Raw genomic sequence first — 22,785 nt, forward strand, 5'->3', positions numbered from 1 at the left:
CCAGCTTAAAATATATAAAACAAAAATGTAAATATCTATCATAGGGTGTACCATAGAGATAAGCACACAAACACCTTAGAGGGACACTTGTAGTCATGATGAGATAAGGTAACAAGGTGACAAGGTCTTTATCACTGGAATTCTCACTCATACAAACAGCTACCAGCACTGTGAGGGTAAACTTTAACATATTCATACTCAGATATTTAAAGTACCATCTACTCAGACGGCCATAGACTGAAAAGATAAGTGAGGGTGACAAGTCTATCAGCCAGAAATGACAACTAACCATGAAAACTCAAATAACCATCTGAATGCTTCAGAAGTTCTTTGGCTGGTGAAATGCTTCTTTAAATGCTTTTGGAGATTTACGCATAGCTGCCACATTTGAAAAAGTTAGAAGTGCCCAAGTTGTGATGGCTATGGTAGGGATGGGCAATACGGTCATAAATTAATATCATGAAAATGTGGGGTATTTTTGTGAAAATTATATTATTGGCGATGTGAAAAGAACTATAAAATAATTTAGTAATTTGAGGAATATGTGACTGTAGTAAAATAAATATTAAAGTTTAACTTCATATGAGCATAATAGACACCTCTTCCTTTTAACGCATTTAACTTACATTGTAAATTTAAAATTAAAATTGAAGATATTAAAGCTACATAGGAACATGTGCGTAATTATTCTGTAAACAGTAACAAGAGTTCATCAAGTCAGAATATGTTTTATACTTTAGATTCTTCTAAGTACATTTATCTTTAAGGACATATCTGCACACTCTTGGTAATAAGAGCCTTTTTTGTACTGTTTATTATGTAATACCATGTGTGTCCCTTAATTGTTTTCATATGTTTAATATTAATCTTCTATTAATAAAGAAAATAAATTACCGGATTATAAGGCTCACTATAAATAAATATTTATTTTCTTGTCTATTTTAATATGTAAAGTGCACCTGATTATTAGCAACATTAGCAATTTTATGAAACTTAAAGCACAGAGATGTCTCAATGTTTTCCTTGTAATTGAGCAGGTCTAGCAGCTGAGCTAGGTTAAGTAAACAAACTCTAATTCTTAAAAAAAAGTCAAATGAGCGCGGAATGTTAATCTACACAGATTTCTCTCCTTAAAACTGTTTATTTGGGGTAGAAAAGCACTTCCATTTATTTACAGTAAGCTTAGATTTACAGATTTCCACTAAAGCTGGAACATTAGCATTAGCGGCTAACCTCTAGAGGGAATTCTAATGCCACTCCAGCAGTGCTAGCCACGGTTAGCAGTAGGCTACAGGCCGATAATACTCATCTCTGAACTCAAAAAGCTAGCCCTAATGCTAATGCTAGGTTAGCAGCTAATGCTAATGCTACTGGAGAACTAAACTAAAACTGCTGTATAAAGCTGTCCTTCAGCGGAGTGGCTTCACTGCTCCTTACAACCTTTTATATTATAGATTTAGATTATAAGGCACTCTGGTGATTATTGGGAAAATTTAATGATTTTAAGTGCGCCTTATAGTGCAAAAATACGGTAAATTAAAATAGAAAAAAAAAAAACATATTTATACAAAAATACCCGTAAAGCTTCACTGTAAATAGCAAAACAAATACAAAAAAGCTTTCAAGACAATAAACATCCATGTATCTAATTACAGCTTTACAGCATATGAATTACAGTCTTATCGGCATATGAATCTGTGTGCAGTAAATGTAAAGTGTATGAGAACATTGAATTGTAGCTCATTTAGATGTAGCTCATTGTCCAGACTAACTGAAAGCTTAATCTGGCTGCAGACGCTGCCAAACATCAGGGAACAGAGGAGCTCTTTGTAGATCATGAGAGACCACTGGTATTCAATTTTCTAAAAACGATCCTGAACACGAGGCTCTCGCAGACAGCCGAGCCACCGGAGCCACAATGCCAAAACTGTCCGCGGGGCTTCAACACCCGGCACACTCACAGCTAACTGCAAAATCATCAACTGTACTAAACTGCATTAGAGAGCTGCCGAGGGGACTGAGCTCAGACTATAAACACAAGCTGAGTGCGAGGGAGGTGGTAAAAGAGACAGAGAGACAGACGGCCTAAACAGTCAAGTGCTTTAACCAGAACATAAGGTCTGGTTTTGAGACTCGCAGAGGGATCAGAGTCAGAGAATTACCTTGAGTGGCGAAGTTTACAGCAGTCAATGTAGAAAGAACCTTGCTGAAATTCTCCCCAGAATATAAACTCTCCGGTTCAAAGCCCTGCAGATAACACAAAAAGAGAGAGACAAAAAAAATGAGGAGGATGAGCAGATCAGACAGGACTTACAATCAGAGAACAGATACATTCTAGAACAGAATAAAGAGAACTTTGCAGGAAAATGCTGGATATCTACGATTAAAATAAGATAAGAAATTTACATTGGGTCTACAGCAGCAAAGAGACAGCAAGGCACTTAGAACAAAAAAAAAACTAAAGAAATAAACAGTACTTTATATACAATATAAATAATAAAAAGTCAATAACTTTTAAGATTATATTTACAAGTAATTGCACGTAGTCTCTTAATTGCACAGGGGTAATGGAAAAATATTTCATATTATGTTACGCTGAAAAAATTATATGTCCTCTAAGTGTGTAGCATTGTCTATATACAGCTCTGGAGAAAATTAAGAGACCACTTCAGTTTCTGAATCAGCTTTTCTGATTTTGCTTTTTTTTTTAGGTATTTGTTAAGTAAAATGAACATTTCTCCCAATTTCCAAATAAAAATATTGTCATTTAGAGCATTTATTTGCATAAAATGAGTAACAGCTGAAAACAAAAACAAAAAAAGATGCAGAGCTTTCAGACTTCAAATAATGCAAAGAAAACAAGTTCATATTCATAAAGTTTTAAGAGTTCAGAAATCAGTATTTGGTGGAATAACCCTGGTTTTTAATCCCAGTTTTCATGCATCTTGACATGTTCTACTCCTCCAGTCTTACACACTGCTTTTGGATAACTTTATGCCTTTACTCCTGGTGCAAAAATACAAACAGTTCAGTTTGGTTTGATGGCTTGACATCATCCATCTTCCTCTTGATTATATTCCAGAGGTTTTCAATTTAGTAAAATCAAAGAAACTCAGCATTTTTAAGGGGTCTCTTTTTCCAGAGCTGTATATATACAGAAATGCCAAACATTTAATATGAACTAAACATTTTAGCATGTTCAATCCATGGAAACCAAAGAGCACTGAACTGACCTCCTGGACATGAATGTGGGGTCTCCTGCACTAAATGCTGATGGCGTTTGTTTTCTGTCAGAGTTGCTTATCTGTTCACATACACAGTTGTAGCTAGATGCTGCTGGTCACGATCATAACCCCTCTCTAAGCTGCTGTCACTATCTGGCCTAACCTCATCTCCAGTACTTCATATGGCCTTACCAAGTGCATGCTCACTAGTTTTCAACCTCACCCACATGAGAACACCTCACAACAAGTTACTTAGCTTCAAATGTTGTCAAGCTGTAAATGAATTTTGCAGCAGCTGTAGTTTGAACAGCTGTATGTGGATGACCATGTGTTTATGCTATTGAGTTTAAGAAATACAGCAAACTAGTTGTTTTATACACAGCATTGAATACTTGGGGGGAAAAAGGTAATATCTTGATATTTTTATGAAAAACTGCCCTACTAAACACTATGCTTTAGTTATCTAAACGCCATGACAAACAAAAAACACCACCCTGTCTATCCCCAGAGTGACTTTCAGAAACCTTTACAATTACCAGTACATAAATTGCAATAAACACAATAAATTGGGGGTCTTTCACCAAACAGTTTGTTCTATTGTACCCTGCAGTTGTTCAGTTGGTTGAATAGGATTTTTGTCAGTGTTCTCTAAAGCTTACTTCACAACAGTTGCTTCAAAAGAACACACTTGTGAGCAGAGCACGAACAGGTCAATTACTGGCTGTTGCCCATCTGTTGCTGCACAACTCGCCCACCACCCTCTACCCTGTCCGTCAGCAGAAAGGGGCCTCAGGCTTCAGCCACATGCAAGGCAGGGCTGGGCGATATATCTCAAATATCAACATACATTCAAATTATTTATTTATACAAGCAAAAAAAGACAATGCTATTAAACAAAATACCTGTTTCTTAGCAGAAAATAGATTACCATCGCAGGTTCTCATTTATTAATTCTATGTTTTTAGAACTTCATAAATTAAATAGACCAAATGTACTTCTTGTCTTCATGTTTAATTGCAAAACTAAAAAAAAACAAAAACACAGCAACAATGAATTAGTCATTGTTTCGTTTAAAAAAAAAAAAAAAAACGCTTTTTGGCCATTTCGGCAAAATAATTTTGTTTGCCGAATGTTTTGTGCATCCCTACTATTTATACATATGGCATGTTTTGTTTTTGATGTTTTAAATGATGATGTTTCACTCTGATGCATCAACATAATGCTTTGTTAAGTTTTTATCATATATCATATCATATCATATATACAGCTCTGGAAAAAAATTAAGAAACCACTCCAATTTCCGAATCAGTTTCTCTGATTTTGCTATTTTAAGATATATGTTTGAGTAAAATAAACATTGTTGTTTTATTCTATAAACTTCGGACAACATTTCTCCCAAATTCAAAATAAAAAATGTCATTTAGAGCATTTATTTGAATAAAATGAGAAATGGCTGAAATAAAAAAGAAACTGCAGAGCTTTCGGACCTCAAATAATGCAAAGAAAACACGTTTATATTCATAAAGTTTTAAGAATTCAGAAATCAATATTTGGTGAAATAACCCTGGTTTTCAATCACAGTTTTCAAGCATCATGTTCTCCTCCACCAGTCTTACACACTGCTTTTGGATAACTTTATGCTGCTTTACTCCTGGTGCAAAAAAAGTGGTTTGATGGCTTGTGATCATCAATCTTCCTCTTGATTATATTCCAGGGGTTTTCAATTTGGTAAAATCAAAGAAACTCATCATTTTTAAGTGGACTCTTTAATTTTTGTTTCAGTGCTGTACACAATTTTTTTATGGACTGTAGGTATGAGATAAGTACACCCAATAAACCACTGACCCAGTGTAATGCCATCAGACAGATGGGTAGAATAGACTGTAATGGCTGTGTTGGTCAATGATTCCCCAGGCCCCACTGTGCACAAACCACTATCTCCTTTCCATCAAAGGGGTAAGGTTTCACTTTTTAAATAAAACATCTGAAATATAGAGTTTAAGTAGCTCAGGAAGAAGCATCTGTCTGTCAGTCTCTTCTGCTGCTTCATTTGCTATTTTAATTGTTTTGTATTGTAGAGTAGACCTATTATTATTATTACTTGCATTAATCTTCACACCACATGCTGCTTTACCAAACACACACAAACATTCACAACCCAAACAGAGTTGATTTACAGGCTATGAAATATCTCACTTCTTCTTTATCTGCACATCTCTATTTACTGTTCCTCTCTCGTATAACTTTACAGCTGCAGTCTATCCATCATAGGCTGCTACAGTAGATCTGCAGCTGGATTATAAACGCAATAAGGCAAACGTTATGGTAATTCTAACTGATTATGTGGAATTAGCAAACGCTTTGAGTTGTAAGCATCTCAGCCTTATCTAAGCTTTAAAATCCACGTTAAGCCTGGCAAAAAACGGGAAACAAAGATTTGAACTTCTACAGTACATGCTGCGATTACACTCCTGCAGTTAATCTTCAGAAAATCGAACTTTTGGTCAGTTTTCTCACTTTCCTGAATTTTTCAGACAATAGCCACTAGAGTTGCACAACATATTGTTTCAGCATAGCAATAGCAATGTGTGCATGAGCAATACTCGAACCGAAAATCATGCAATGTCAAATTATATCAAACACGTCATACTACAACTTTTTTTGCATAAGAGAAATCTGCATTGCTCTCGTTTTCTATTAAATATTTTGAAAAAATCTGATGAAAATTCATTTAACCTATGCTTAAAAATAATGTATTAATTGTTTATGTCTGCAGTTTATATGCATGCACTTAATATTCTGAACTGGAAATTAATAGGAGTTTCTTTGCAACATAATTTTTTTGGCTTGGTAAATGACTGTTGTTTACACAACAGACAAGTTTTGTACAGATTTCTTATTTCTTTTTTGCTTCTGATGAGTTTTAACACCCAAGATGGACAGTGCAGTGGTGGTAAAGATCATGACTGATGGTATTTGGTTAAAATTGTCCGTGCCAAAAGACAAGCGACTCTAGCAGAAACCAAATCCCATACAGTCAATGCAGGACAGCAGTGCACAGTAACAGTGTCTCACAATGCATGGCATGTCAGTGTAAAAAAAGTATATTAGGAATCAGGAGAGTCAGGAATCAAGAGAAAATGCAATGTTTTTAACAGAAAGTAATTGTTATTACACACGTGCACATGTGATCCTGACTTCCAATATCCTTAATGCTATTCAGATGTATTACATAAAACCAGGTCAGGGTTTTTTTATGTAATGCTTTTCATTAATCTTTTTCACTCATCTGCGGTTGCATACTGCCTGTCACTTACATACTTGCCTCTCAGAGCATGCAGATCCTTAAGATAAATAATAAATTAAATATTGTCGCTGTCCAATAAAAAACATGCATCTCCAAACTGGTGACTTACACTACAGAAGTATGTTCTTAACTTTATAGAGAAGTCATTGCAAAATATTCAATATCATTTCTTCAAGTATATTCCAGGTACTTTTTTTAGAGCATTTATATTTGCCTATTTATCCAAAATTATTTACACAGTGAATAAATCAGCTACAGGATCTGAATGATAGTGAACTAAAACTAAAAATAGAAAAATTTAAAATATGTTTTTTTTTACTGGAGTCATATTCAGGGCCCTAATCCTGTTACATTACTTATATTATTGAATTGTTTTTCTCAGTATTGCTCATTGTGTTTACTTACTGAGATATTCCAATGTCTGCTTATTCTTAATAATTAAATGTTTATTGCTCGTTAAACTTAATGTGTAAATGCATTATTAATGCACTGTAATGTCAGTATATAAGTACCATAAAAGTGATCTTAAAATGACACATTGATTTTCGCAATTAGCCCTATCTGAATGGGATTAGTTTCTCCGTGTCCTCTGTGATTTTATTACCGTCTGGAATGACCATGTACGTGTTTTTCTCTGACATCCTTTGAGAAAATTACAGGCTGAATTATCTACTGTTTTTTGCCGAACTCCGTGATCCTCCCGTAACTTTAGTCCCGTCCGGATCCACATCTCTAAGTTTCGTCACCTCACGTTTAATAAAATAGCTATTTGTCCACTTCCACGCACCGTAATTACACTTTGGGTGCACGTTTCCATGGAGATCCATGTAAACACAACAGCGATTGGAAACGGAGGAGCTACTGAACACAATGTCACGTGACCGAGAGCCAAAAAACTCACTGGTCCTCCTGTTTTTTGCAATTGAAGTCCGGACACAGGAGTTTTATCCTTGAGTAAGAGTGTGAACATTTTTTCACACTTTAGAAACTAATCCCTTCAGGAAAGGGCTTTACATTACTTTTCGCACTATAAGGCGCACCGGATTATAAGGTGCATTATCTATGAACATCTATTTTCTGGTCTATTTTCACACATAAGGCACACTGGGTTATAATTAAAGGATTTTAAGTGCACCTTATAGTGCGAAAAAATATGGTAATTATCTATTAGAGTCACAGGCCTACAGAGCCTTTTTGCACAATGTGAAACAACATTATTTGAAGCTGCATCTACTTCGCTTCCTCTTTGAGCATTCCTCCAAAAGCAGAAGTGAAAGTTGTGCGCGAGGCCTGTTTGTCCAGTCACATGATTTCGATCATCCATGTAGACTGTTTGGGCCTGAGCAGAGGAGGAGGAGGAGGGTGATGGACTAACTTCTTCACCACAGAGAGCTCGGGCAGGGCATGGCTGCCCGCAAGCTGTCATATGGTCCACGTTAAAAGACACGGGCCATCTACTTACAGCTCCATTACAGCATTTCCACTAATTATGGGGGGAGAATTGGAATCGGTGGAAAAGGGAAAGGGACAGAGCCCCTCTGAAAAAGCAGACATTTCATCTTAACCACTTCACTGCATGCTGGCTTTATTCAATTGCCTCTTATACACGTGATTCAGGAACCACTCACACAAAAAATACGCTATTTTAAGAAAACTGACTGTAAGGAGGAGCCTTCATTGTGGTGGATGACTTAAATCGCAATAAAAATAGTGTGTTAAGCTCAATTTGAAGCTTTCCGCTCTATTTTACTATATCTGTTTCATAACAGTACAGTGTCAGCTAGTTTTAATACAGGACATAACTGACTGTAGAAATGCAAACGCTGGGGGAATTCTCTTTACTACTGGTCTATAAAGAGAAGTTGAAAATAATGTTACCAATAATACAGCAGCACAGACCAAGCCTTTACACACTTTCTTAAAAACTCAGCATGCCTCTGCTGCTCTTAGCCTTGATTTCCAGGTGATAGTGTTGTCTGGACATGTTGCACCACTAAACTCAGAGCAGGCCCTCCATTTCTGGGAGGGACAGCATGCCACAAATACAAGTGATTTGTGTTGTTTTAGCAAGTCACACAAACAACTTAACCAGAAGAAAATACTGTGGTCAAGCTTTTCCTTGTGTTTATCACACACAGTCACTACACTGTGAAACTGTGGTCCACTGAACACTGGAATAGGAAATGCTCCTGGCCTAAATTTAGCTTTCGAGATCCAGCAGAAACTGAAATATCTTTACTGTTTCTCAAACAAAAGGTCAGAAACAACCAACCTAGCACATCAGAAACATAGCTGTGGACGCTACACAGTATCATCATACAGTTAGGGTTGCAGCAGCATACTGTTGGTAGGTACATTGTGGTATGAAAACTGATGGTTATCCTAGTGTGTACATTTGGTTAATACTGTTACTGGAAAAAAATATTTTAGCCTGCAATGACACCATTGACAGAAACAGAAACAGAAATATATTTACTGTTTCTCTAAATATGAGAAAACACACAAGCTTACACATTAGAGATTAAAGGCTGTGAATGCACAGTACAGTCTTAAATTGGTTAATAATATTAAACAAAATCATTTTCAGATATCATCCATAAAATATATTTACATTTTCACCCTATTGTTGCTAAGTAGTTTGAACTCAAAATAAGCACAAAAAGTCGCCGGTATCAGTCTTCCGTCAGTCTTATTTTACTTATTTTGAGACTTTTCAATTGCTTAAAAAATGCTTTTTTGCTTAATATAAATATATACATCTCAATTCACATAGATTCTTTCTAATTTTTTTTTCAATGGAATTTCTGCAGTCTACCTTATCACAGCTATCACAGCTAACTTACAAACACAGTGTCAACATGCCTGAACTCATTTCCACCTTTAAAGAGTGGCATCCTTTCAGAAACTCCCTGATGTTTGCTCCACTGTCTGCTTTAGTTTTTTTTCAGTGCATACACTAAGTCAATTAAAAGCTAATTGAAGCTCATTAAAGCACTTTACTTCAGAATTACTAGACTTTACAACCTAACAAAGACAATTAAATCCCTGAATTCTCACACAGCCAAGAAATACACCCAAATCTTAGCAAGTGAAATTATCTAATTTTCAGGCAATAGATCATATTATTTCTATTTATGTTAAGCACTGCAAGGGTAAGATTATTTACCTATTTTTAGGAATAATGATCATATTCATTAACATAATCTTACTTAGTATGTTCATTATTTATTATAAGTGGTTTGAGTGAAAAATAAGCCCAATATTTCACTGGTAAAATTACTCTGATTCTTTTGTTCAAATTTAAGCAAAAATACTGATCTTTGCTTGATTCATAGGTCTTAGTTTACTCTAAATGAGACATTGTGATTATAGCTTATTTTAAGAAATTTTAAGAAGAAAAATATGCCTGTCCTTTTGCCAGATTTTATTTTATTTTTTAAGAATATACGTCTCAATTCACAAATATTTTTTACAGTGTATCTTATCACAACTACAGCTCTAAAAAATAGAGACCACTTACAAATGATAAGTTTCTTGGATTTTACCACATTGAAAACCTCTGGAATATAATCAAGAGGAAGATGGATGATCACAAGCCATAAAACCAAGCTGAACTGCCTGATTTTTTGCACCAGGAGTAAAGCAGCATAAAGTTATCCAAAAGCAGTGTGTAAGACTGGTGGAGGAGAACATGATGCCAAGATGCATGAACACTGTGATTAAAACCAGAGTTATTCCAACAAATATTGATTTCTGAACTCTTAAAACGTTATGAATATGAACTTGTTTTCTTAAAGCTCTGCATATATATGTATTTTTTTTTTTATTTCAGCCATTTGTCATTTTCTGCAAATAAATGCTCTAAATGACAATTTTATTTGGAGTTGGGAGAAATGTCTGTAGTTTATAGAATAAAACAATAATTTTCATTTTACTCAAACATAAACCTATAAATATCAAAATCAGACAAACTGATTCAGAAACTAAAGTGCTTTCCTAATTTTTCCAGAGCTCTTTAACCCAAAAACACAGTGTAAACATGCCTGAACTTACCTCAACCTTTAAAGAGTGGCATCCTTTCAGAAACCACCTGATGTTCGCTATACAGTCCGCTTCGCATTTGGGGTCCGGGCAGTACTGTAAACAGCCAGAGATACAGAATATAAATAAAAACAGCTACAATGTTGCAGAAAAGCCCAGGCGCTGCGCTCCGGCTGAGCGCCCGGAATAGCAGCGCTCCCCCCGGGACAGGGCTGCGTGTTTACCGCGCTGACGGGCTGCTCAGGTGCTGCAGTCTGTTAGCTGTAGCGCTGCTCTGGAGCTCGGCTGGAGGAGAAGTTACTGAGGATTTCAGAATTTCAGAATTATCCTTATTTTCCTCTCTAACACCACATCTCCACTGCCCGACCAGGAACAGAGGCTCTGCGGAGGAAGTGACGATGTACTTGGGCTAGCATGGACACATGAAACCAGTAGGGCTCTCTGTGTATGTGTCTCAGTGTGTGTGTGTGTGTGTGTGTGTGTGTGTGTGTGTGTGAAGGGGAGGGGAAAGGTTCTGTCAAAACGTGTTAAAGTGAACTAGCCCAATTAATAAACATGTTAACCTACATAATTTAACTGGTTTAACTTTGAGGCTCCTCTTGAGTTAGTTAGAATGCTTACCTACAATTAGCTAAACCTGGTAAACACCAGAGGACTCTAGCACATGTGACCTCAGAACATAATATGAATATAGTATGAATATTATATAAAACATTATAGATAATAATAGTTAATGAATAGAAAACTAATTAAGTAGAGTGTGCAATTCCTGCAGAAACTATGAGTATGATTGCAAAGCAGCAGTGTTTGTTGTTAGGGTCTTTATATTGGCATTTGTGTTTTCTACAAGATTTTGGCTAAACAGTGGAATGCAAATTCACGTGGCTAATAGAGCTGTGTACAGAAACGTTTGGCTAAATGTTGGGAGTCCAAAAACATTAGGCTTAATTGTGGAATGCAAATACATTTGGCTAATAGAGCTGCATCCAGAACAATTGGCTAAGTTGTGGATTACAAAAACAGTAGGGTAAATGGTGGAATACAAAAACATTTGGCTTATAGAACTATGTCCAGAAACGTTTGGCTAAATGTTGGAGTCCAGAAATGTTTGGCTAAATGTTGAAGTTCAGAAACGTTTGGCTAAATGTAGGAGTCCAGAAATGTTTGGCTAAATGTTGGAGTCCAGAAACGTTTGGCTAAATGTTGGAGTCCAGAAACGTTTGGCTAAATGTTGGAGTCCAGAAACGTTTGGCTAAATGTTGGAGTCCAGAAACGTTTGGCTAAATGTTGGAGTCCAGAAACGTTTGGCTAAATTGTGGAATATAAAAACAGTAGGCTACATGGTGGAATACAAAAACATTTGGCTTATAGAGCTATGTCCAGAAACGTTTGGTAATTTGTGGCATACAAAAACATTAGGCTAAATGGTGGAATGCAAATTTATTTGGCTTATAGAGCTGCGTCCAGAAACATTAGGCTAAATAGTTGAAAATCAAATAGGTTTGGCTAATAGACCTGTGTCCACAAGCTTTAGGCTAAATGTTGAAGCCTTAATACATTGTGTCCAGAAACTTTTGGCACAATGTTAAAGCCCAAAAACATTTGCCAAATAGAGCTGTGCCCACAAGCTTTTTGTTAAAGGTTGAAGTGTAAACACATGGCTCAGTAGAGAGAAAGGGGTCAATTTGTATTCTTTTAGCTAGTGTGTAGTGTGTCAGCTCATCATTCTTTAATTCAGTCTATTTCTATTCTATTCTATTTCCTATAGACTGACCTTCATTCCTTAGTCATTTTTTATTTACTTAAGTGAGTAATTAGACATTACTCAAATGGGGCTATTCACAATATACCAAATCTACTTCTTCAGAACTTTACAACAAGAAATTCAAGTAATTAGCCTATGACAAGTTCAGCACAGCTGTTAACTGAAAGACATTCCAGGTGACTCTACCTAATAAAACTGACTGAAAAAAATTATAAGATTTGCAAAGCTGTAATCCTAAACAAAAAAAAGTTACTTTGAAAAATATAAAATGTTGGTTTAACACTTTTTTGGTTTACTAAATAATTCCATATATGTTTTTCTTCATATTTTGGATGCCTTTAGTATTAATATACAATGCAGTACATTTTTACAAAATGAAAAAAAAAAACAAACACTAAATTTAAGGTGTGTCCAAACTTTTGACTGGTACTGCATATCTATCCTTTTAACAACTTATTTATTATGAAAAAAACTGAATGACAGTTTTGTATTTCAGCCTTTTTAAAAAAAAAAACAACACATTAAGGTTTTGACTTAGTATATTTGCGTGTTCATGTGATTGTTTGTTTTTACTAAAATAATAATCATTATTTTTGTGATACGTGGGCTCTAGCAGGGAAAAAACATCTGCAGAAACTGCTGACGATGAAAATATAGGTTATAGAGTTAGGTTAGCAAAACAGCACATCATATGTATGTATTAAAACAGACCTGACAGCTTGAGTTTAGCTAAAACTGCGGAAAAGACAAGGACTGAAAGCCTAAATCAACAAAATTGTACTGAAACAGCAATAAAACGCATGTTTGAGCTGTTTTAGCTGAATAAAGCTTCTGCTTCCTTGCATCTTCTTCAGTTCCACCTTAAATGCAATAGCAGCCATGCTTAAGCACTGCAACGAGCCCCAATGTGGCGGCAGCACATTTAAGGTGGAACGGACAGTTAGGATGAGTAGCTAGCTAGCTTGGTAAGTTCTGCATGTTTGAAAAGCAGCAGATAGATAGCTAGAGAATGCGGAACACACTTTTCCTCATGAGGCAGACAGGAAGTCCGAGTTTACATAGCTAGAGTTTAAATTGCCCATTTTTGGAAATCATAAAGATAATATGTAGCAAGCTTTACTTATCAGCCAAGACACAGTGTAGCCTGTACTGGGCTTCACTTTTTTCTAATTTAAATAGCTTATTATTTCTTGCAAAGCATTAGAAGCTAAGCATGGCTGACTTAAAACTGTGTTAATAGTTTTGGACATATTGTAGCCATCTCCCCCATTATTACAGCTATAATAAAGCCTCCAAAATCAGCCATCTGTCTGCCCCCTTTTCTAGCAGATTCGGACAGATCCAGTTTCTTTAGTGGGGTGGTGTTACCTACCTTCTGAATGGATCCCGGTACCAGCCGCTCCATAAGCTTGCACAACACGACCCCATCTCGCAGAGAAGCTTTCAAGAAGCTCTCCGGGTCTGCGATGTTCTTCTTTGGAGAATTGAGAACTCCTAAAGATATGAGCCACGTTACGGTCTGCTCCTCCGGGTTCATGGCTCGGGCTCACCGGGCCTGGGCGAGTTTGCAGCACCGCTGGTGCAGCGAGGAGGACGGTACATATGCTGCCCACATCCGCAGCAGCACTTCTGCTTTACGCAAGCAGCATGCGAGCCCAGGCGACCCTGCAGCAGGGAAGTCAGTCCTCCAGGATGAGGATGTTGTTGAACTATTATCATCTAAGCTGGCTAACGGACTCTTGATCTAATGCCACTGTCAAAAGTATTTACATTCATTAATCTCAGGCGGATTAGTTAGGGTTTAAAATACACAGAAGTAGAAGTTTAAGTTTTTTTTTCTTTAAGTAAAAGTTTAAAAGTGCTGCTTACAAAAAACTGTTAAAGTATAAAAGTAAAAGTAATGATTTTTTTTAGGTTGCACCATAGGGTCCACACTTTTATTTCTAAAAGCCAGAATGGCTATAATGTTTTACATGAGAAACCCAACATTTAACCTTTTCTTGATACATTACTGACATCCATCCATCCATAAGTAAAGCAAACATGAAGCCAATGGTCAAACCTTCATGATTCCAAACTGGGCCCCACCAATAAACAGCTTATCTTAGTGTGTATAGGGTCCTATATTGCACTACCTTCTCCCCTCTCAAAACACATTTTTTTGTCTAAAAGCCATAATAAATATGTTTTAAACCCATTACTTTTACTTGAGTAGAAAGCTTGACTTGATACATCTACTTTTTCTAATGTGGGGCTCACATAGTGGAACCTGGGCTAGGTGGGTTTGTACAGTTGTTACTGGAAATTGGAACCCTATTTCAACAGCCCAGCTTAATATCAGAAGGGTCCCCAGATAGGGACAATGTTTAAACTTTACTTGACACATAACTGGCATTCATTTATCCATAAGTAAAGCACGCATGATTCTAAGTTGGGCTCCATCAATACACAGCCCATCTTAGGGTGTATTCACATACTAAGAAAATGCCATTAAGGACCAATGTTTAGGTCACACCACAAGGTACCATTATGCACTAACCCCCTCCCCAAAATATTTTTCTAAAAGCCATAACAGTCATGTTGTGAAACAAGTACTTTTACAGTACCGTAACATAACCAATGTTATGGTAAACAAATAAAATGAATTCCCAGTTTCTTATTTTTCTGTGGTTAGTTTGAAGACTGCCCTAACTTCCTGCGAATGGTTCGAAAGTCCAGACCAGAATATGGTTCAGTAGATCTAGACAGAGACCACCTCTTATGGTTGGACCAAACTCTGGTCTTCCAACCCATTAAGTAGTCTAAACTTGTAATTGTCTAAAATGATGTGCAGTTGAGACCTTAATTACTGCTAGTCAACCATTATTACGCATTATTACTGGGAGCCATTTTGGCCACATCACTATAGCCTACTCTACTAATCAGATATTATCCCCATTACTCACACTACAGTGACATCCATAAGTCGGGGCCCTAATGAATCCCCTAGACAAAACTTTGTTTTTTCACATGGGCATGTTATCTGGGATAGACTTTGCATTTGACATTTCACATTAGCTAATAAAATATTTATTACATGCAGTCAATAGGGGGGGAGACAAATAAGGCCACAAGAGGTCAAACAATTTTAAATATTTATTTCAACTCACTACAAACATACACCACTCAAGTATAGCAAGTGGTTTTAGCCTAAAATGACACCAGCGAAACAATTTAACTCATTCAGATTAAAGATCTCTGCAATGTAGTTTTATACTAAATAAATTTGAGATATATCCAGTCACTCTGACAAGAAGAAAGTCCTTGGTCAAGACTCAAATTCTAGAAATTTAAAATCAGATCTACACAGCATATTTTTACTATAAAAACATTTTTCAACTGATCTCATGGCTGCGTCTACTAGTAAAATGCATTGCAGAAATCTTGAGTTATAGCTTGCATCACTGGTATCAGCAGCTTGCCATTCTCTCAAGTCCATCCTTGCACAACTCCAGCTGGGCCAGGTCCTTCACTTGATCTGATTCTGGTAAAAGATCTGAAGAAAAATAATGGGGTAAAGAGGAAATTAGAGATAGTCTAACACCTGAGGGACACGTTATTTATGAAGGTTTGTAGAACTGAACATACCTGCTGAATGCATAGTGTACTTGACATGGCCATATTACAAGCATAATTGGTAATTTGCACTGTATCAGTTATGGTCCCATCATGGACATGGCAATGTTCATCCTGCAACAAGAAACAAATCCAATTAATATTCTGCTGTAGGCATGAAAGGGTAAGTTATGAATAAAACACATATGTACTGAAAAAGGAAAGAATCAAGGTCCAATTAGATTGGGCTTCCAGTTTACTTTCCAGGCTGATTCCAAGTGGTCTCCTTTTGTTAGACTTGGCATGCTTGTGATCGGCTCTGACTTTTGTTAAACTTAAGGCAACTTTCTACAAGCTCAATATAGGTCCACTGACAGAATGGTCTGAGTATAAATTATAAACTAAGGTGGGAGGGCTTACACAACACTGAGGAAGTGGTCCTTTGGCTGGAGGCTTCATTTTAATATCCTTTAAAAAGAAAAGGCCATTTGGTCATTTGCAAAGTGGTGGTGCAGAAGTGGCAAAAAATCCTTCAGATTATCTTTCCCCTTGAAAATTTTGGCTGTCATTTGATCTTGAATCTATGGGCCTTTAACTCAATGATCCATTGGCTTTCTAAAAAAAAATATTAGTCTCCTTTGGGTGCAGTTTTTTGGTCAGGTTGTTCAGTATGGAATACAAGTACGGTGTTAAGATTGCAGGATAGCATTGGTAAGGCCAGTAGAGGCAGGAATGACATTTAACTAACCTGTAGTTGAGGCTGAAACCCACACCATCGAGTGAAGTTCACTTAGACCAGAGACAAAAGGGTTTGCTTTGCTTACCAGTGGTTGACACGTTAAATCTTGTGTTGAATTGTTTCTTGCTTTTTGCTTGTCTTTGGATTGGTCGTTGCAAGCCGTCAAAGTTTACACTTTACGATGAGGGATCCATTTGCACTGAGAAAAACTACACTGATAGAAAGTTTGGTACAGTGACATCTCTTGTTCTCAACAGACTGAACAAAGTCAACAAGAATACTGTCCACAATCTATACTGATTCATTTTTTGCTCAACTCTCACCATAAAAGGATTGAGAGTCTGAGGCTGACATTCATTGGTTCCATGGTCCTCTTTGAACAGCAGTGCAGCGCAAGCTCTGATTAAAATTGTTTTATTGGTAAATGGAAACCATACTCTTGGGCATTGCAGGTTTAACATCACTAAGGTACAAAAACTAAACATCACTTAAATTGGCAACAGTACCATTAAATGGGACATGGGCAGGGAAACAAAGAAAGAAACGGTAACACTTAAAATGAGAGTAAAGACAAAAAAAAATAATTTTACAAGTTTACTTTGTCTGGGTACAGCTTTAAGTCCATTTATGTTAAAAACTCAATTCTCTGCACATGTAGAATGCCCCACAATGAAAGCTGACCCTTCCGGCACATTGAGTCCATTTCAGTATCGATTTCGGCTCATTCCTCTATCTGCTCGACTGCCTCCACGGCCGCCACCCCGTGGGGCTCCACGGCTTGAGCTGCTGTATTCTCGAGGAGGGTAGCCTCTCTCAAGTGGTGGGGCTGGGCCTCGCTCTTGCCTGCCCATTCGCTCACCACGGCTAGCGGAGTATGGCTCACTCCGACTGCTGGGATAACTGTCGCGACTGCCATATCCATCCCGGGAACTGCTGCCATAGTCGTCATAGCGACTGCTTCCGCCACTCCCACTGTAGGATGGAGGGGGACCCCTTGAGGGTGGGGCACTGCGCGAATTACCTGCAGGGTCAATGGGTCATGTAATTGGCAAAATTCACATACATAATTCTGTGCAAGTTACTGAGTTGCAAAGTGCCCCATTTTCCTATATTAAATTTCTCACTGCTGCTTCAAACGCTTTCAGTTCAGGATTGTTACGAGTTCAAAACGTGCACTGAATTGATCAAGACTGAATTTGGATATCTGGGGTTATGAAGCACCATTTCATTTAAACTTAACTGTACTTAGGGATGATAGTGGTACGAGAGCAACTGTATTCCTTAAGAATTGAGTTCCAGAGGAGAGATTGTAGTTTGGGTACTGTTTCTCTTCATTGATCTGAGAAGGCTATCAGAACGACTCAAAAAAAGAGGGACAAAAATCTTGCCATGGATTCCTTGTTGAGTTTGACTGACATTGTGGCACATGAGTTGAACAGAAGCTTTGAAGTTTTCCATTGATTTATTCGGATGAGCTGGCCTTTTCCCAGGAGCACAAAAATGTAGTTTTAAGTGACACCCTAATCCCTTTTCTAGAAGCAAAAGAAGTACTCTTACCGTAACCATCATAGGGGTCTCTATAGGAGCCTGAACTTGGTCGCTCCATATAGCCCCTTGTCTCTCGTCCTCCCCCATAACTATCGCGATCACTGCCAGGTGAAGGGAACAAAAAGGATTCATTTAAAGCATTTATCTGAATTGTTATCTTGCCCAGTTAGAAATGTAGACAGTGATGCTTTGTGGTTCCCAATTACAATAACTGGCAAATCTGAGCAGATCAGTCTCATCACAACACAAAAATTGAAAATACCTGTAACCTCTGGACCCTGAACCATAGTCATCTCTGGAGCTTGACTGGGATGGATAATCTCGATATGAATAATCACGTGGTGGAGGAGCATAGTCTCTGTCTCGTGAGCTCATGTAGTCCCGGCTGGAGTAGCTGTAGAGCATGAACAGACAAAAGCTCAGCCAACCCAATTAAGTTAATTACAGTTAATCCACTGCCTTCTATTAACTGAAACATAACTTACCTGTCTTTAGAACTGTAATGATCATCACGTGGTGATGGGTAGTCATCCCTCCTTGACATAAGTGATTCTCTGCGGGGAGGTGGAGGCCCATAAGGATCTCGATCCCTGGACATTGGGGCTAAAAAAAACAAGATAACGCATAAATTGCAAGTTTTTCACACAGTAAAACATTAAAATGCTGAGCAAAATAGAGAGGCTGCTTACGTCTGCCCATTGGTCCAGAAGGTGCTGATCTTTTCGGTGGCGGCCCTCCGTTGCGAATTGGAGGTCCCCTTTTCAGAGGTGGCGGTCCTCTGGATGACATCCCCTTAAAGAAAGGTTCTACACTCTCTACGTTATCATGGTATTCTAGTGACAGACACATTTATTCAGTGAAAAGTTCAGAACCTGTATGTACTACACAACAGATTACAGTTCAAATAAGCCAACAAATCATGCAGACTAAGAACTACCATATAATACCTCTGCTTGGTGGTCCCCGCATTCCACTAGGAGCACCTCTGGATCCTCGGGGGCCTCTGGGAGGGCCTCGACTACGTGGGTGCATTGACGGTGGGCCACGACGGCCTGATTCAAACTGAGGCTTTGTGGCCTGCTCTACCTTGATGGGCTTTCCATCCAGGGCCTTGGAAAGAACAAGCACAAGTTATCTTCAAGTGTCACGGTTGTATATTTAAAAAAATTGTAGACAATTTGTAGACAAATTGTACACAAATGCATAAAAGTAAGCTCAGAACTTCTTAGAGGATAATAAGTGTGGAAGATCATGTCAATCAAGATCGATGCCACAAAGTTTCATCACAGCTTACTACAAACAATTAAAATTGTAATGCATACCTTGCCATTTAACTCCCGTGCAGCATCTTTTGCATCACCAGGATTCTCATACGTAACAAACGCAAACCCTCTGGACTTATTTGTTTCACGATCTTTCATCAACAGGACTACAAAAATAAAATATGCAAGTGTTAGAGCAGTAATTTTTGTTCCAGTATTAGTGGCAGCACCTATATATATGCAAGCTCAGAACTTCTTAGAGGTAAATTAATGACTTTTCATTTTTGTGCCATCAAATCCAGAAATTTCCTCACAGCTTGCAAGACATTTACATTAAGAAAACTAATAACCTGAAGGACTAGACAAAGTATGGCAAGCGTTTTTACCGACAAGTTTAGTCAGACAGTTGTAAGCACCCGTAAGACCAATACTTTTAACATACCTTCAGATATGCGACCAAATTTGCTGAAGTAGCTTTCTAGAGCTTTCTCTGTAGTTTCAGTGTTGAGGCCACCGATGAAAAGCTTTCCTGGTCGGTCTGCCTCTGCCATCCTTGAAAAAACTGCAAATAAGGAAACTAGTATTACTTTACTATAACTTTAAAACACAAATTAATGATTAAAAACATATATGCATGAAGTAAACAATGTTTTTTTAAAGACAGAATTAGCCAGAATCTAAACTAAATACTCAATTGTTAAATGGTGCTGTAAGGTATAAGACAGAATTTGATTCGTTTTTGGGGAAGGGGTGGCACAGCAGTTAGAGCACCAGGTTATTGATTGGTGCTTGTTTTGGGTTTGAAACCCAGATTCAGTAATTGGCCCAGATTCAACAGAATTGGTCGCCAAGCACCCTTGGCACACTAGATCAATGCATGGTCACAGTAGAGCTCCAGCATATGCATGGACTCAATGAAACAGAGGTGTTTGCCACTTCACAAGCCAAAAAGCCATCATGGCTCAAGCTTGTTCTAGGACTGTTTTTGCATGTGAAAGCTGGGCACATCTGTGTAACAATTATCTTTGCCTTAATCAAGAAAACAAGTCATAACTATGGATCTTTTATCAAAAATTGTAAGGGGCCTAGAGATTTCCATTAGAGCATTACTGTTACAAATTAACGATTATAAATTACAAAGTTGTTTGTTTATAATCAGGGCCACAATCTGAATTAAATACTATGGATTGTAATTGGTGCTGTAGGGTATAGAAAAACTAGTGGCAAGAGAAACAGTGAACAAGAGGATTTACAGAGAACCTCCATCCACATGTTCAACAAGCATGGGCACAGCTTTGACTACATGTGCTTGTACTACAGTATAGAAAACGTGGTGTAGGGTATAGAAAAACTACAGACAAAAGACGGATTACAGAAACCGTGAACAAATTCAAAAAAACTTCAACAAAACTATTAAAAATAAATAAAAAAATAAAAAATGACTTTTTAATCGAGAACGTCCATTCACATGTTTAACTAGCATGGGGACAGCTCTGACGTAATGTGCTTGTACTACTACAACTACATAATAAATAATAATAATAAATAATAATAATAATAATAACTTTTATTTTAATTTATCATTAGACAAACCTAGCTTCTAAACTCAAGTCAGCTAGCCATAGCTAAGATAACAGCTAGGTTATCCAGTCGCTAACGCTAGTTTAGTTTAAGTTAAGAGCTTGCCAAATGTAGCTGGTTTTAACGCGCAAACTACATTAAAACAATAAACTACACGACCCTGTTACACATAATCGTATTAAAACACAAATATATGCAGGTAACTGAGAGAAATACTTTGTTTTTGCTGATTTTCAAGCTTATGTGAATCACAAAATGGCGGAGCGGACTCGGAGCTCTTCCCGGGCTGTGGGCAAAACCTCTGGAGTTAGCATGCTAAGCTAACAAACTAGCCGAGACAAAACATCAGCTAACTAACAGCTATTGTGTAACTATTGTGTTTCGGCTTTGGGCTGAGGTAGATTTAGTAGCTTGTATTATTCGTGTGCAGGCCAGGTTATCTTTACACTGCGTTATCTAGCAGTAATTATTTTTATTTTTATTAGTAGTTAGCTAGCTAAGCTAAATTATGCTAAGCTAGATAGAAAAGCTCACGAGCGCTAAATTGTGCGCTCGCGCTGCAGCTGGCGGCCTGATTCGCGTGCTCGCGCTCCTCCGCTCGCTTATATTAGTTAGCTAGCTAATATTCTGCGTTCAGCAGAGAGGTAGCAGCTCAGTAACATTCTGGCCAGAAAGCACGGTTTGTTTTAGTTATATAGCAGATTTTACAGCAGCACTCACCTGAATCTGCCGGAGAGAGAAGCAACAGGATGACCCAAACCCCCAACCCTCGCTTTTATCAGCGCACTGATCCGCCCAGGAAGTCGTAACTAAGCAGCAAACACTACCACAGTCCATCTACAGGGGAACGTCCTCAACTCATTCAATATGTTTTCTTACTCGTAATGATTGTACTATATTTTTTACATTGTAAATTTAATAAGACTTTATTACAGCTGTACGGGAAAACATGGATAATTATTCTGTATATAAAAAGTGTTTAAGTTAGGTCAAGAGGCTTTTATTGTCATTGCATCTCAGTACAGGTACGATTAGTCGATATAATCGACGATGTCGAGTATTTAAATTTGTCGACTACAAATTTTATAGTTGACTAATGGTTGTTTATAACAGTACCGCATTACACAAAGTTCTGGGGATATAAGTGCAATGTGAGATGGATAAATAACAAAGTCTGTGTCTCCAAATGTGCACCAGCACAGATAAAAAATTTACTCACTAATTATCAGTACTTTTCACATTTAAACAACATCTGGACATTTAAATGCCTTTTAAATCTCACGATCAGCTGTTGTATACTTTTTAGATATGGAGGACATGGCAGAAATAAAATAAAAAGAAATAAGAAATAAAAAATAACATTTCACACACAAAAATAATCTTTACTTGATTTTCTCCCTCAATCTGATGGTGTAATCCTACCTTATATTACAAGATGCAACAATTAACAAATCTAGTAAAGATTAATATTTCATTCTCCCTGAAATTTAGATTGTAAGGGACGGCAATAAAAAAAAATCTCCTGTACTACACCAATTTAAAGTTATTATTATTTTTATTATTTTTTTTTTTACCAATTTTCTCTTTTATAATTTAGCTTTAAGCGGTCACAAAATAGAGCTGAAAAACATTACACTATCAGACTGTGCCTTTTTATCCAATGTTTTTAAATGGTAAATAATAAGAAATTATCAGAATTTATGAATATTATGAAGGCCACATGA

The 22,785-nt window shown here is 37.3% G+C and overlaps 2 protein-coding genes and 2 non-coding genes across 9 annotated transcripts in view; all 4 read right to left on the minus strand.

Annotated features, from left to right (window-relative positions):
- arhgef6 (Rac/Cdc42 guanine nucleotide exchange factor (GEF) 6) overlaps positions 1–13,979 on the minus strand; it is a 233,886-nt gene extending 219,907 nt beyond the window's left edge. For 2 of the 3 annotated variants that reach the window (XR_007440954.1, XM_022684250.2), the window contains exons 1-3: positions 13,710–13,979; positions 10,585–10,668; positions 2,163–2,247 (exon numbers count right to left, since the gene is read on the minus strand). Coding sequence is in view for 2 of the 3 variants with exons in the window: in XM_022684250.2 (XP_022539971.2) it covers positions 2,163–2,247; positions 10,585–10,668; positions 13,710–13,874 (334 nt within the window). In the remaining variant the exon portion in view is untranslated. The remainder of the gene's footprint in view (positions 1–2,162; positions 2,248–10,584; positions 10,669–13,709) is intronic. The other variant, XM_022684251.2, reaches the window with a different exon arrangement.
- A 1,475-nt stretch (positions 13,980–15,454) lies between these two features.
- On the minus strand, positions 15,455–21,913 carry rbmx (RNA binding motif protein X-linked). Of its 4 annotated transcripts, none has more exons than XM_022684252.2 (10): positions 21,782–21,913; positions 19,923–20,042; positions 19,541–19,647; positions 19,166–19,328; positions 18,908–19,051; positions 18,704–18,821; positions 18,481–18,612; positions 18,228–18,319; positions 15,965–17,691; positions 15,455–15,872 (listed from the first exon to the last, which is right to left on the minus strand). In XM_022684252.2, exons 2-9 carry the CDS (start codon positions 20,029–20,031, stop codon positions 17,375–17,377), a joined length of 1,182 nt encoding a protein of 393 aa, XP_022539973.1. In that variant the 5' UTR covers positions 20,032–20,042; positions 21,782–21,913; the 3' UTR covers positions 15,455–15,872; positions 15,965–17,374. The 4 variants fall into 4 exon arrangements, with proteins under 4 accessions (XP_022539973.1, XP_007238986.2, XP_015458398.2 ...); XM_007238924.4 differs by having other exon boundaries at positions 18,908–19,024; positions 21,782–21,912; XM_015602912.3 differs by having other exon boundaries at positions 15,965–16,066; positions 21,782–21,912.
- On the minus strand, positions 19,430–19,508 carry LOC125804874 (small nucleolar RNA SNORD61). Its single transcript, XR_007441095.1, has one exon. It is a non-coding gene; the product is annotated as a small nucleolar RNA SNORD61 (small nucleolar RNA).
- On the minus strand, positions 19,723–19,797 carry LOC125804876 (small nucleolar RNA SNORD61). Its single transcript, XR_007441096.1, has one exon. It is a non-coding gene; the product is annotated as a small nucleolar RNA SNORD61 (small nucleolar RNA).
- Positions 21,914–22,785: the final 872 nt, after the last annotated feature.

The sequence above is a fragment of the Astyanax mexicanus genome, chromosome 10, assembly GCF_023375975.1.
Source record: "Astyanax mexicanus isolate ESR-SI-001 chromosome 10, AstMex3_surface, whole genome shotgun sequence".
Classification (NCBI taxonomy): domain Eukaryota; kingdom Metazoa; phylum Chordata; class Actinopteri; order Characiformes; family Acestrorhamphidae; genus Astyanax; species Astyanax mexicanus.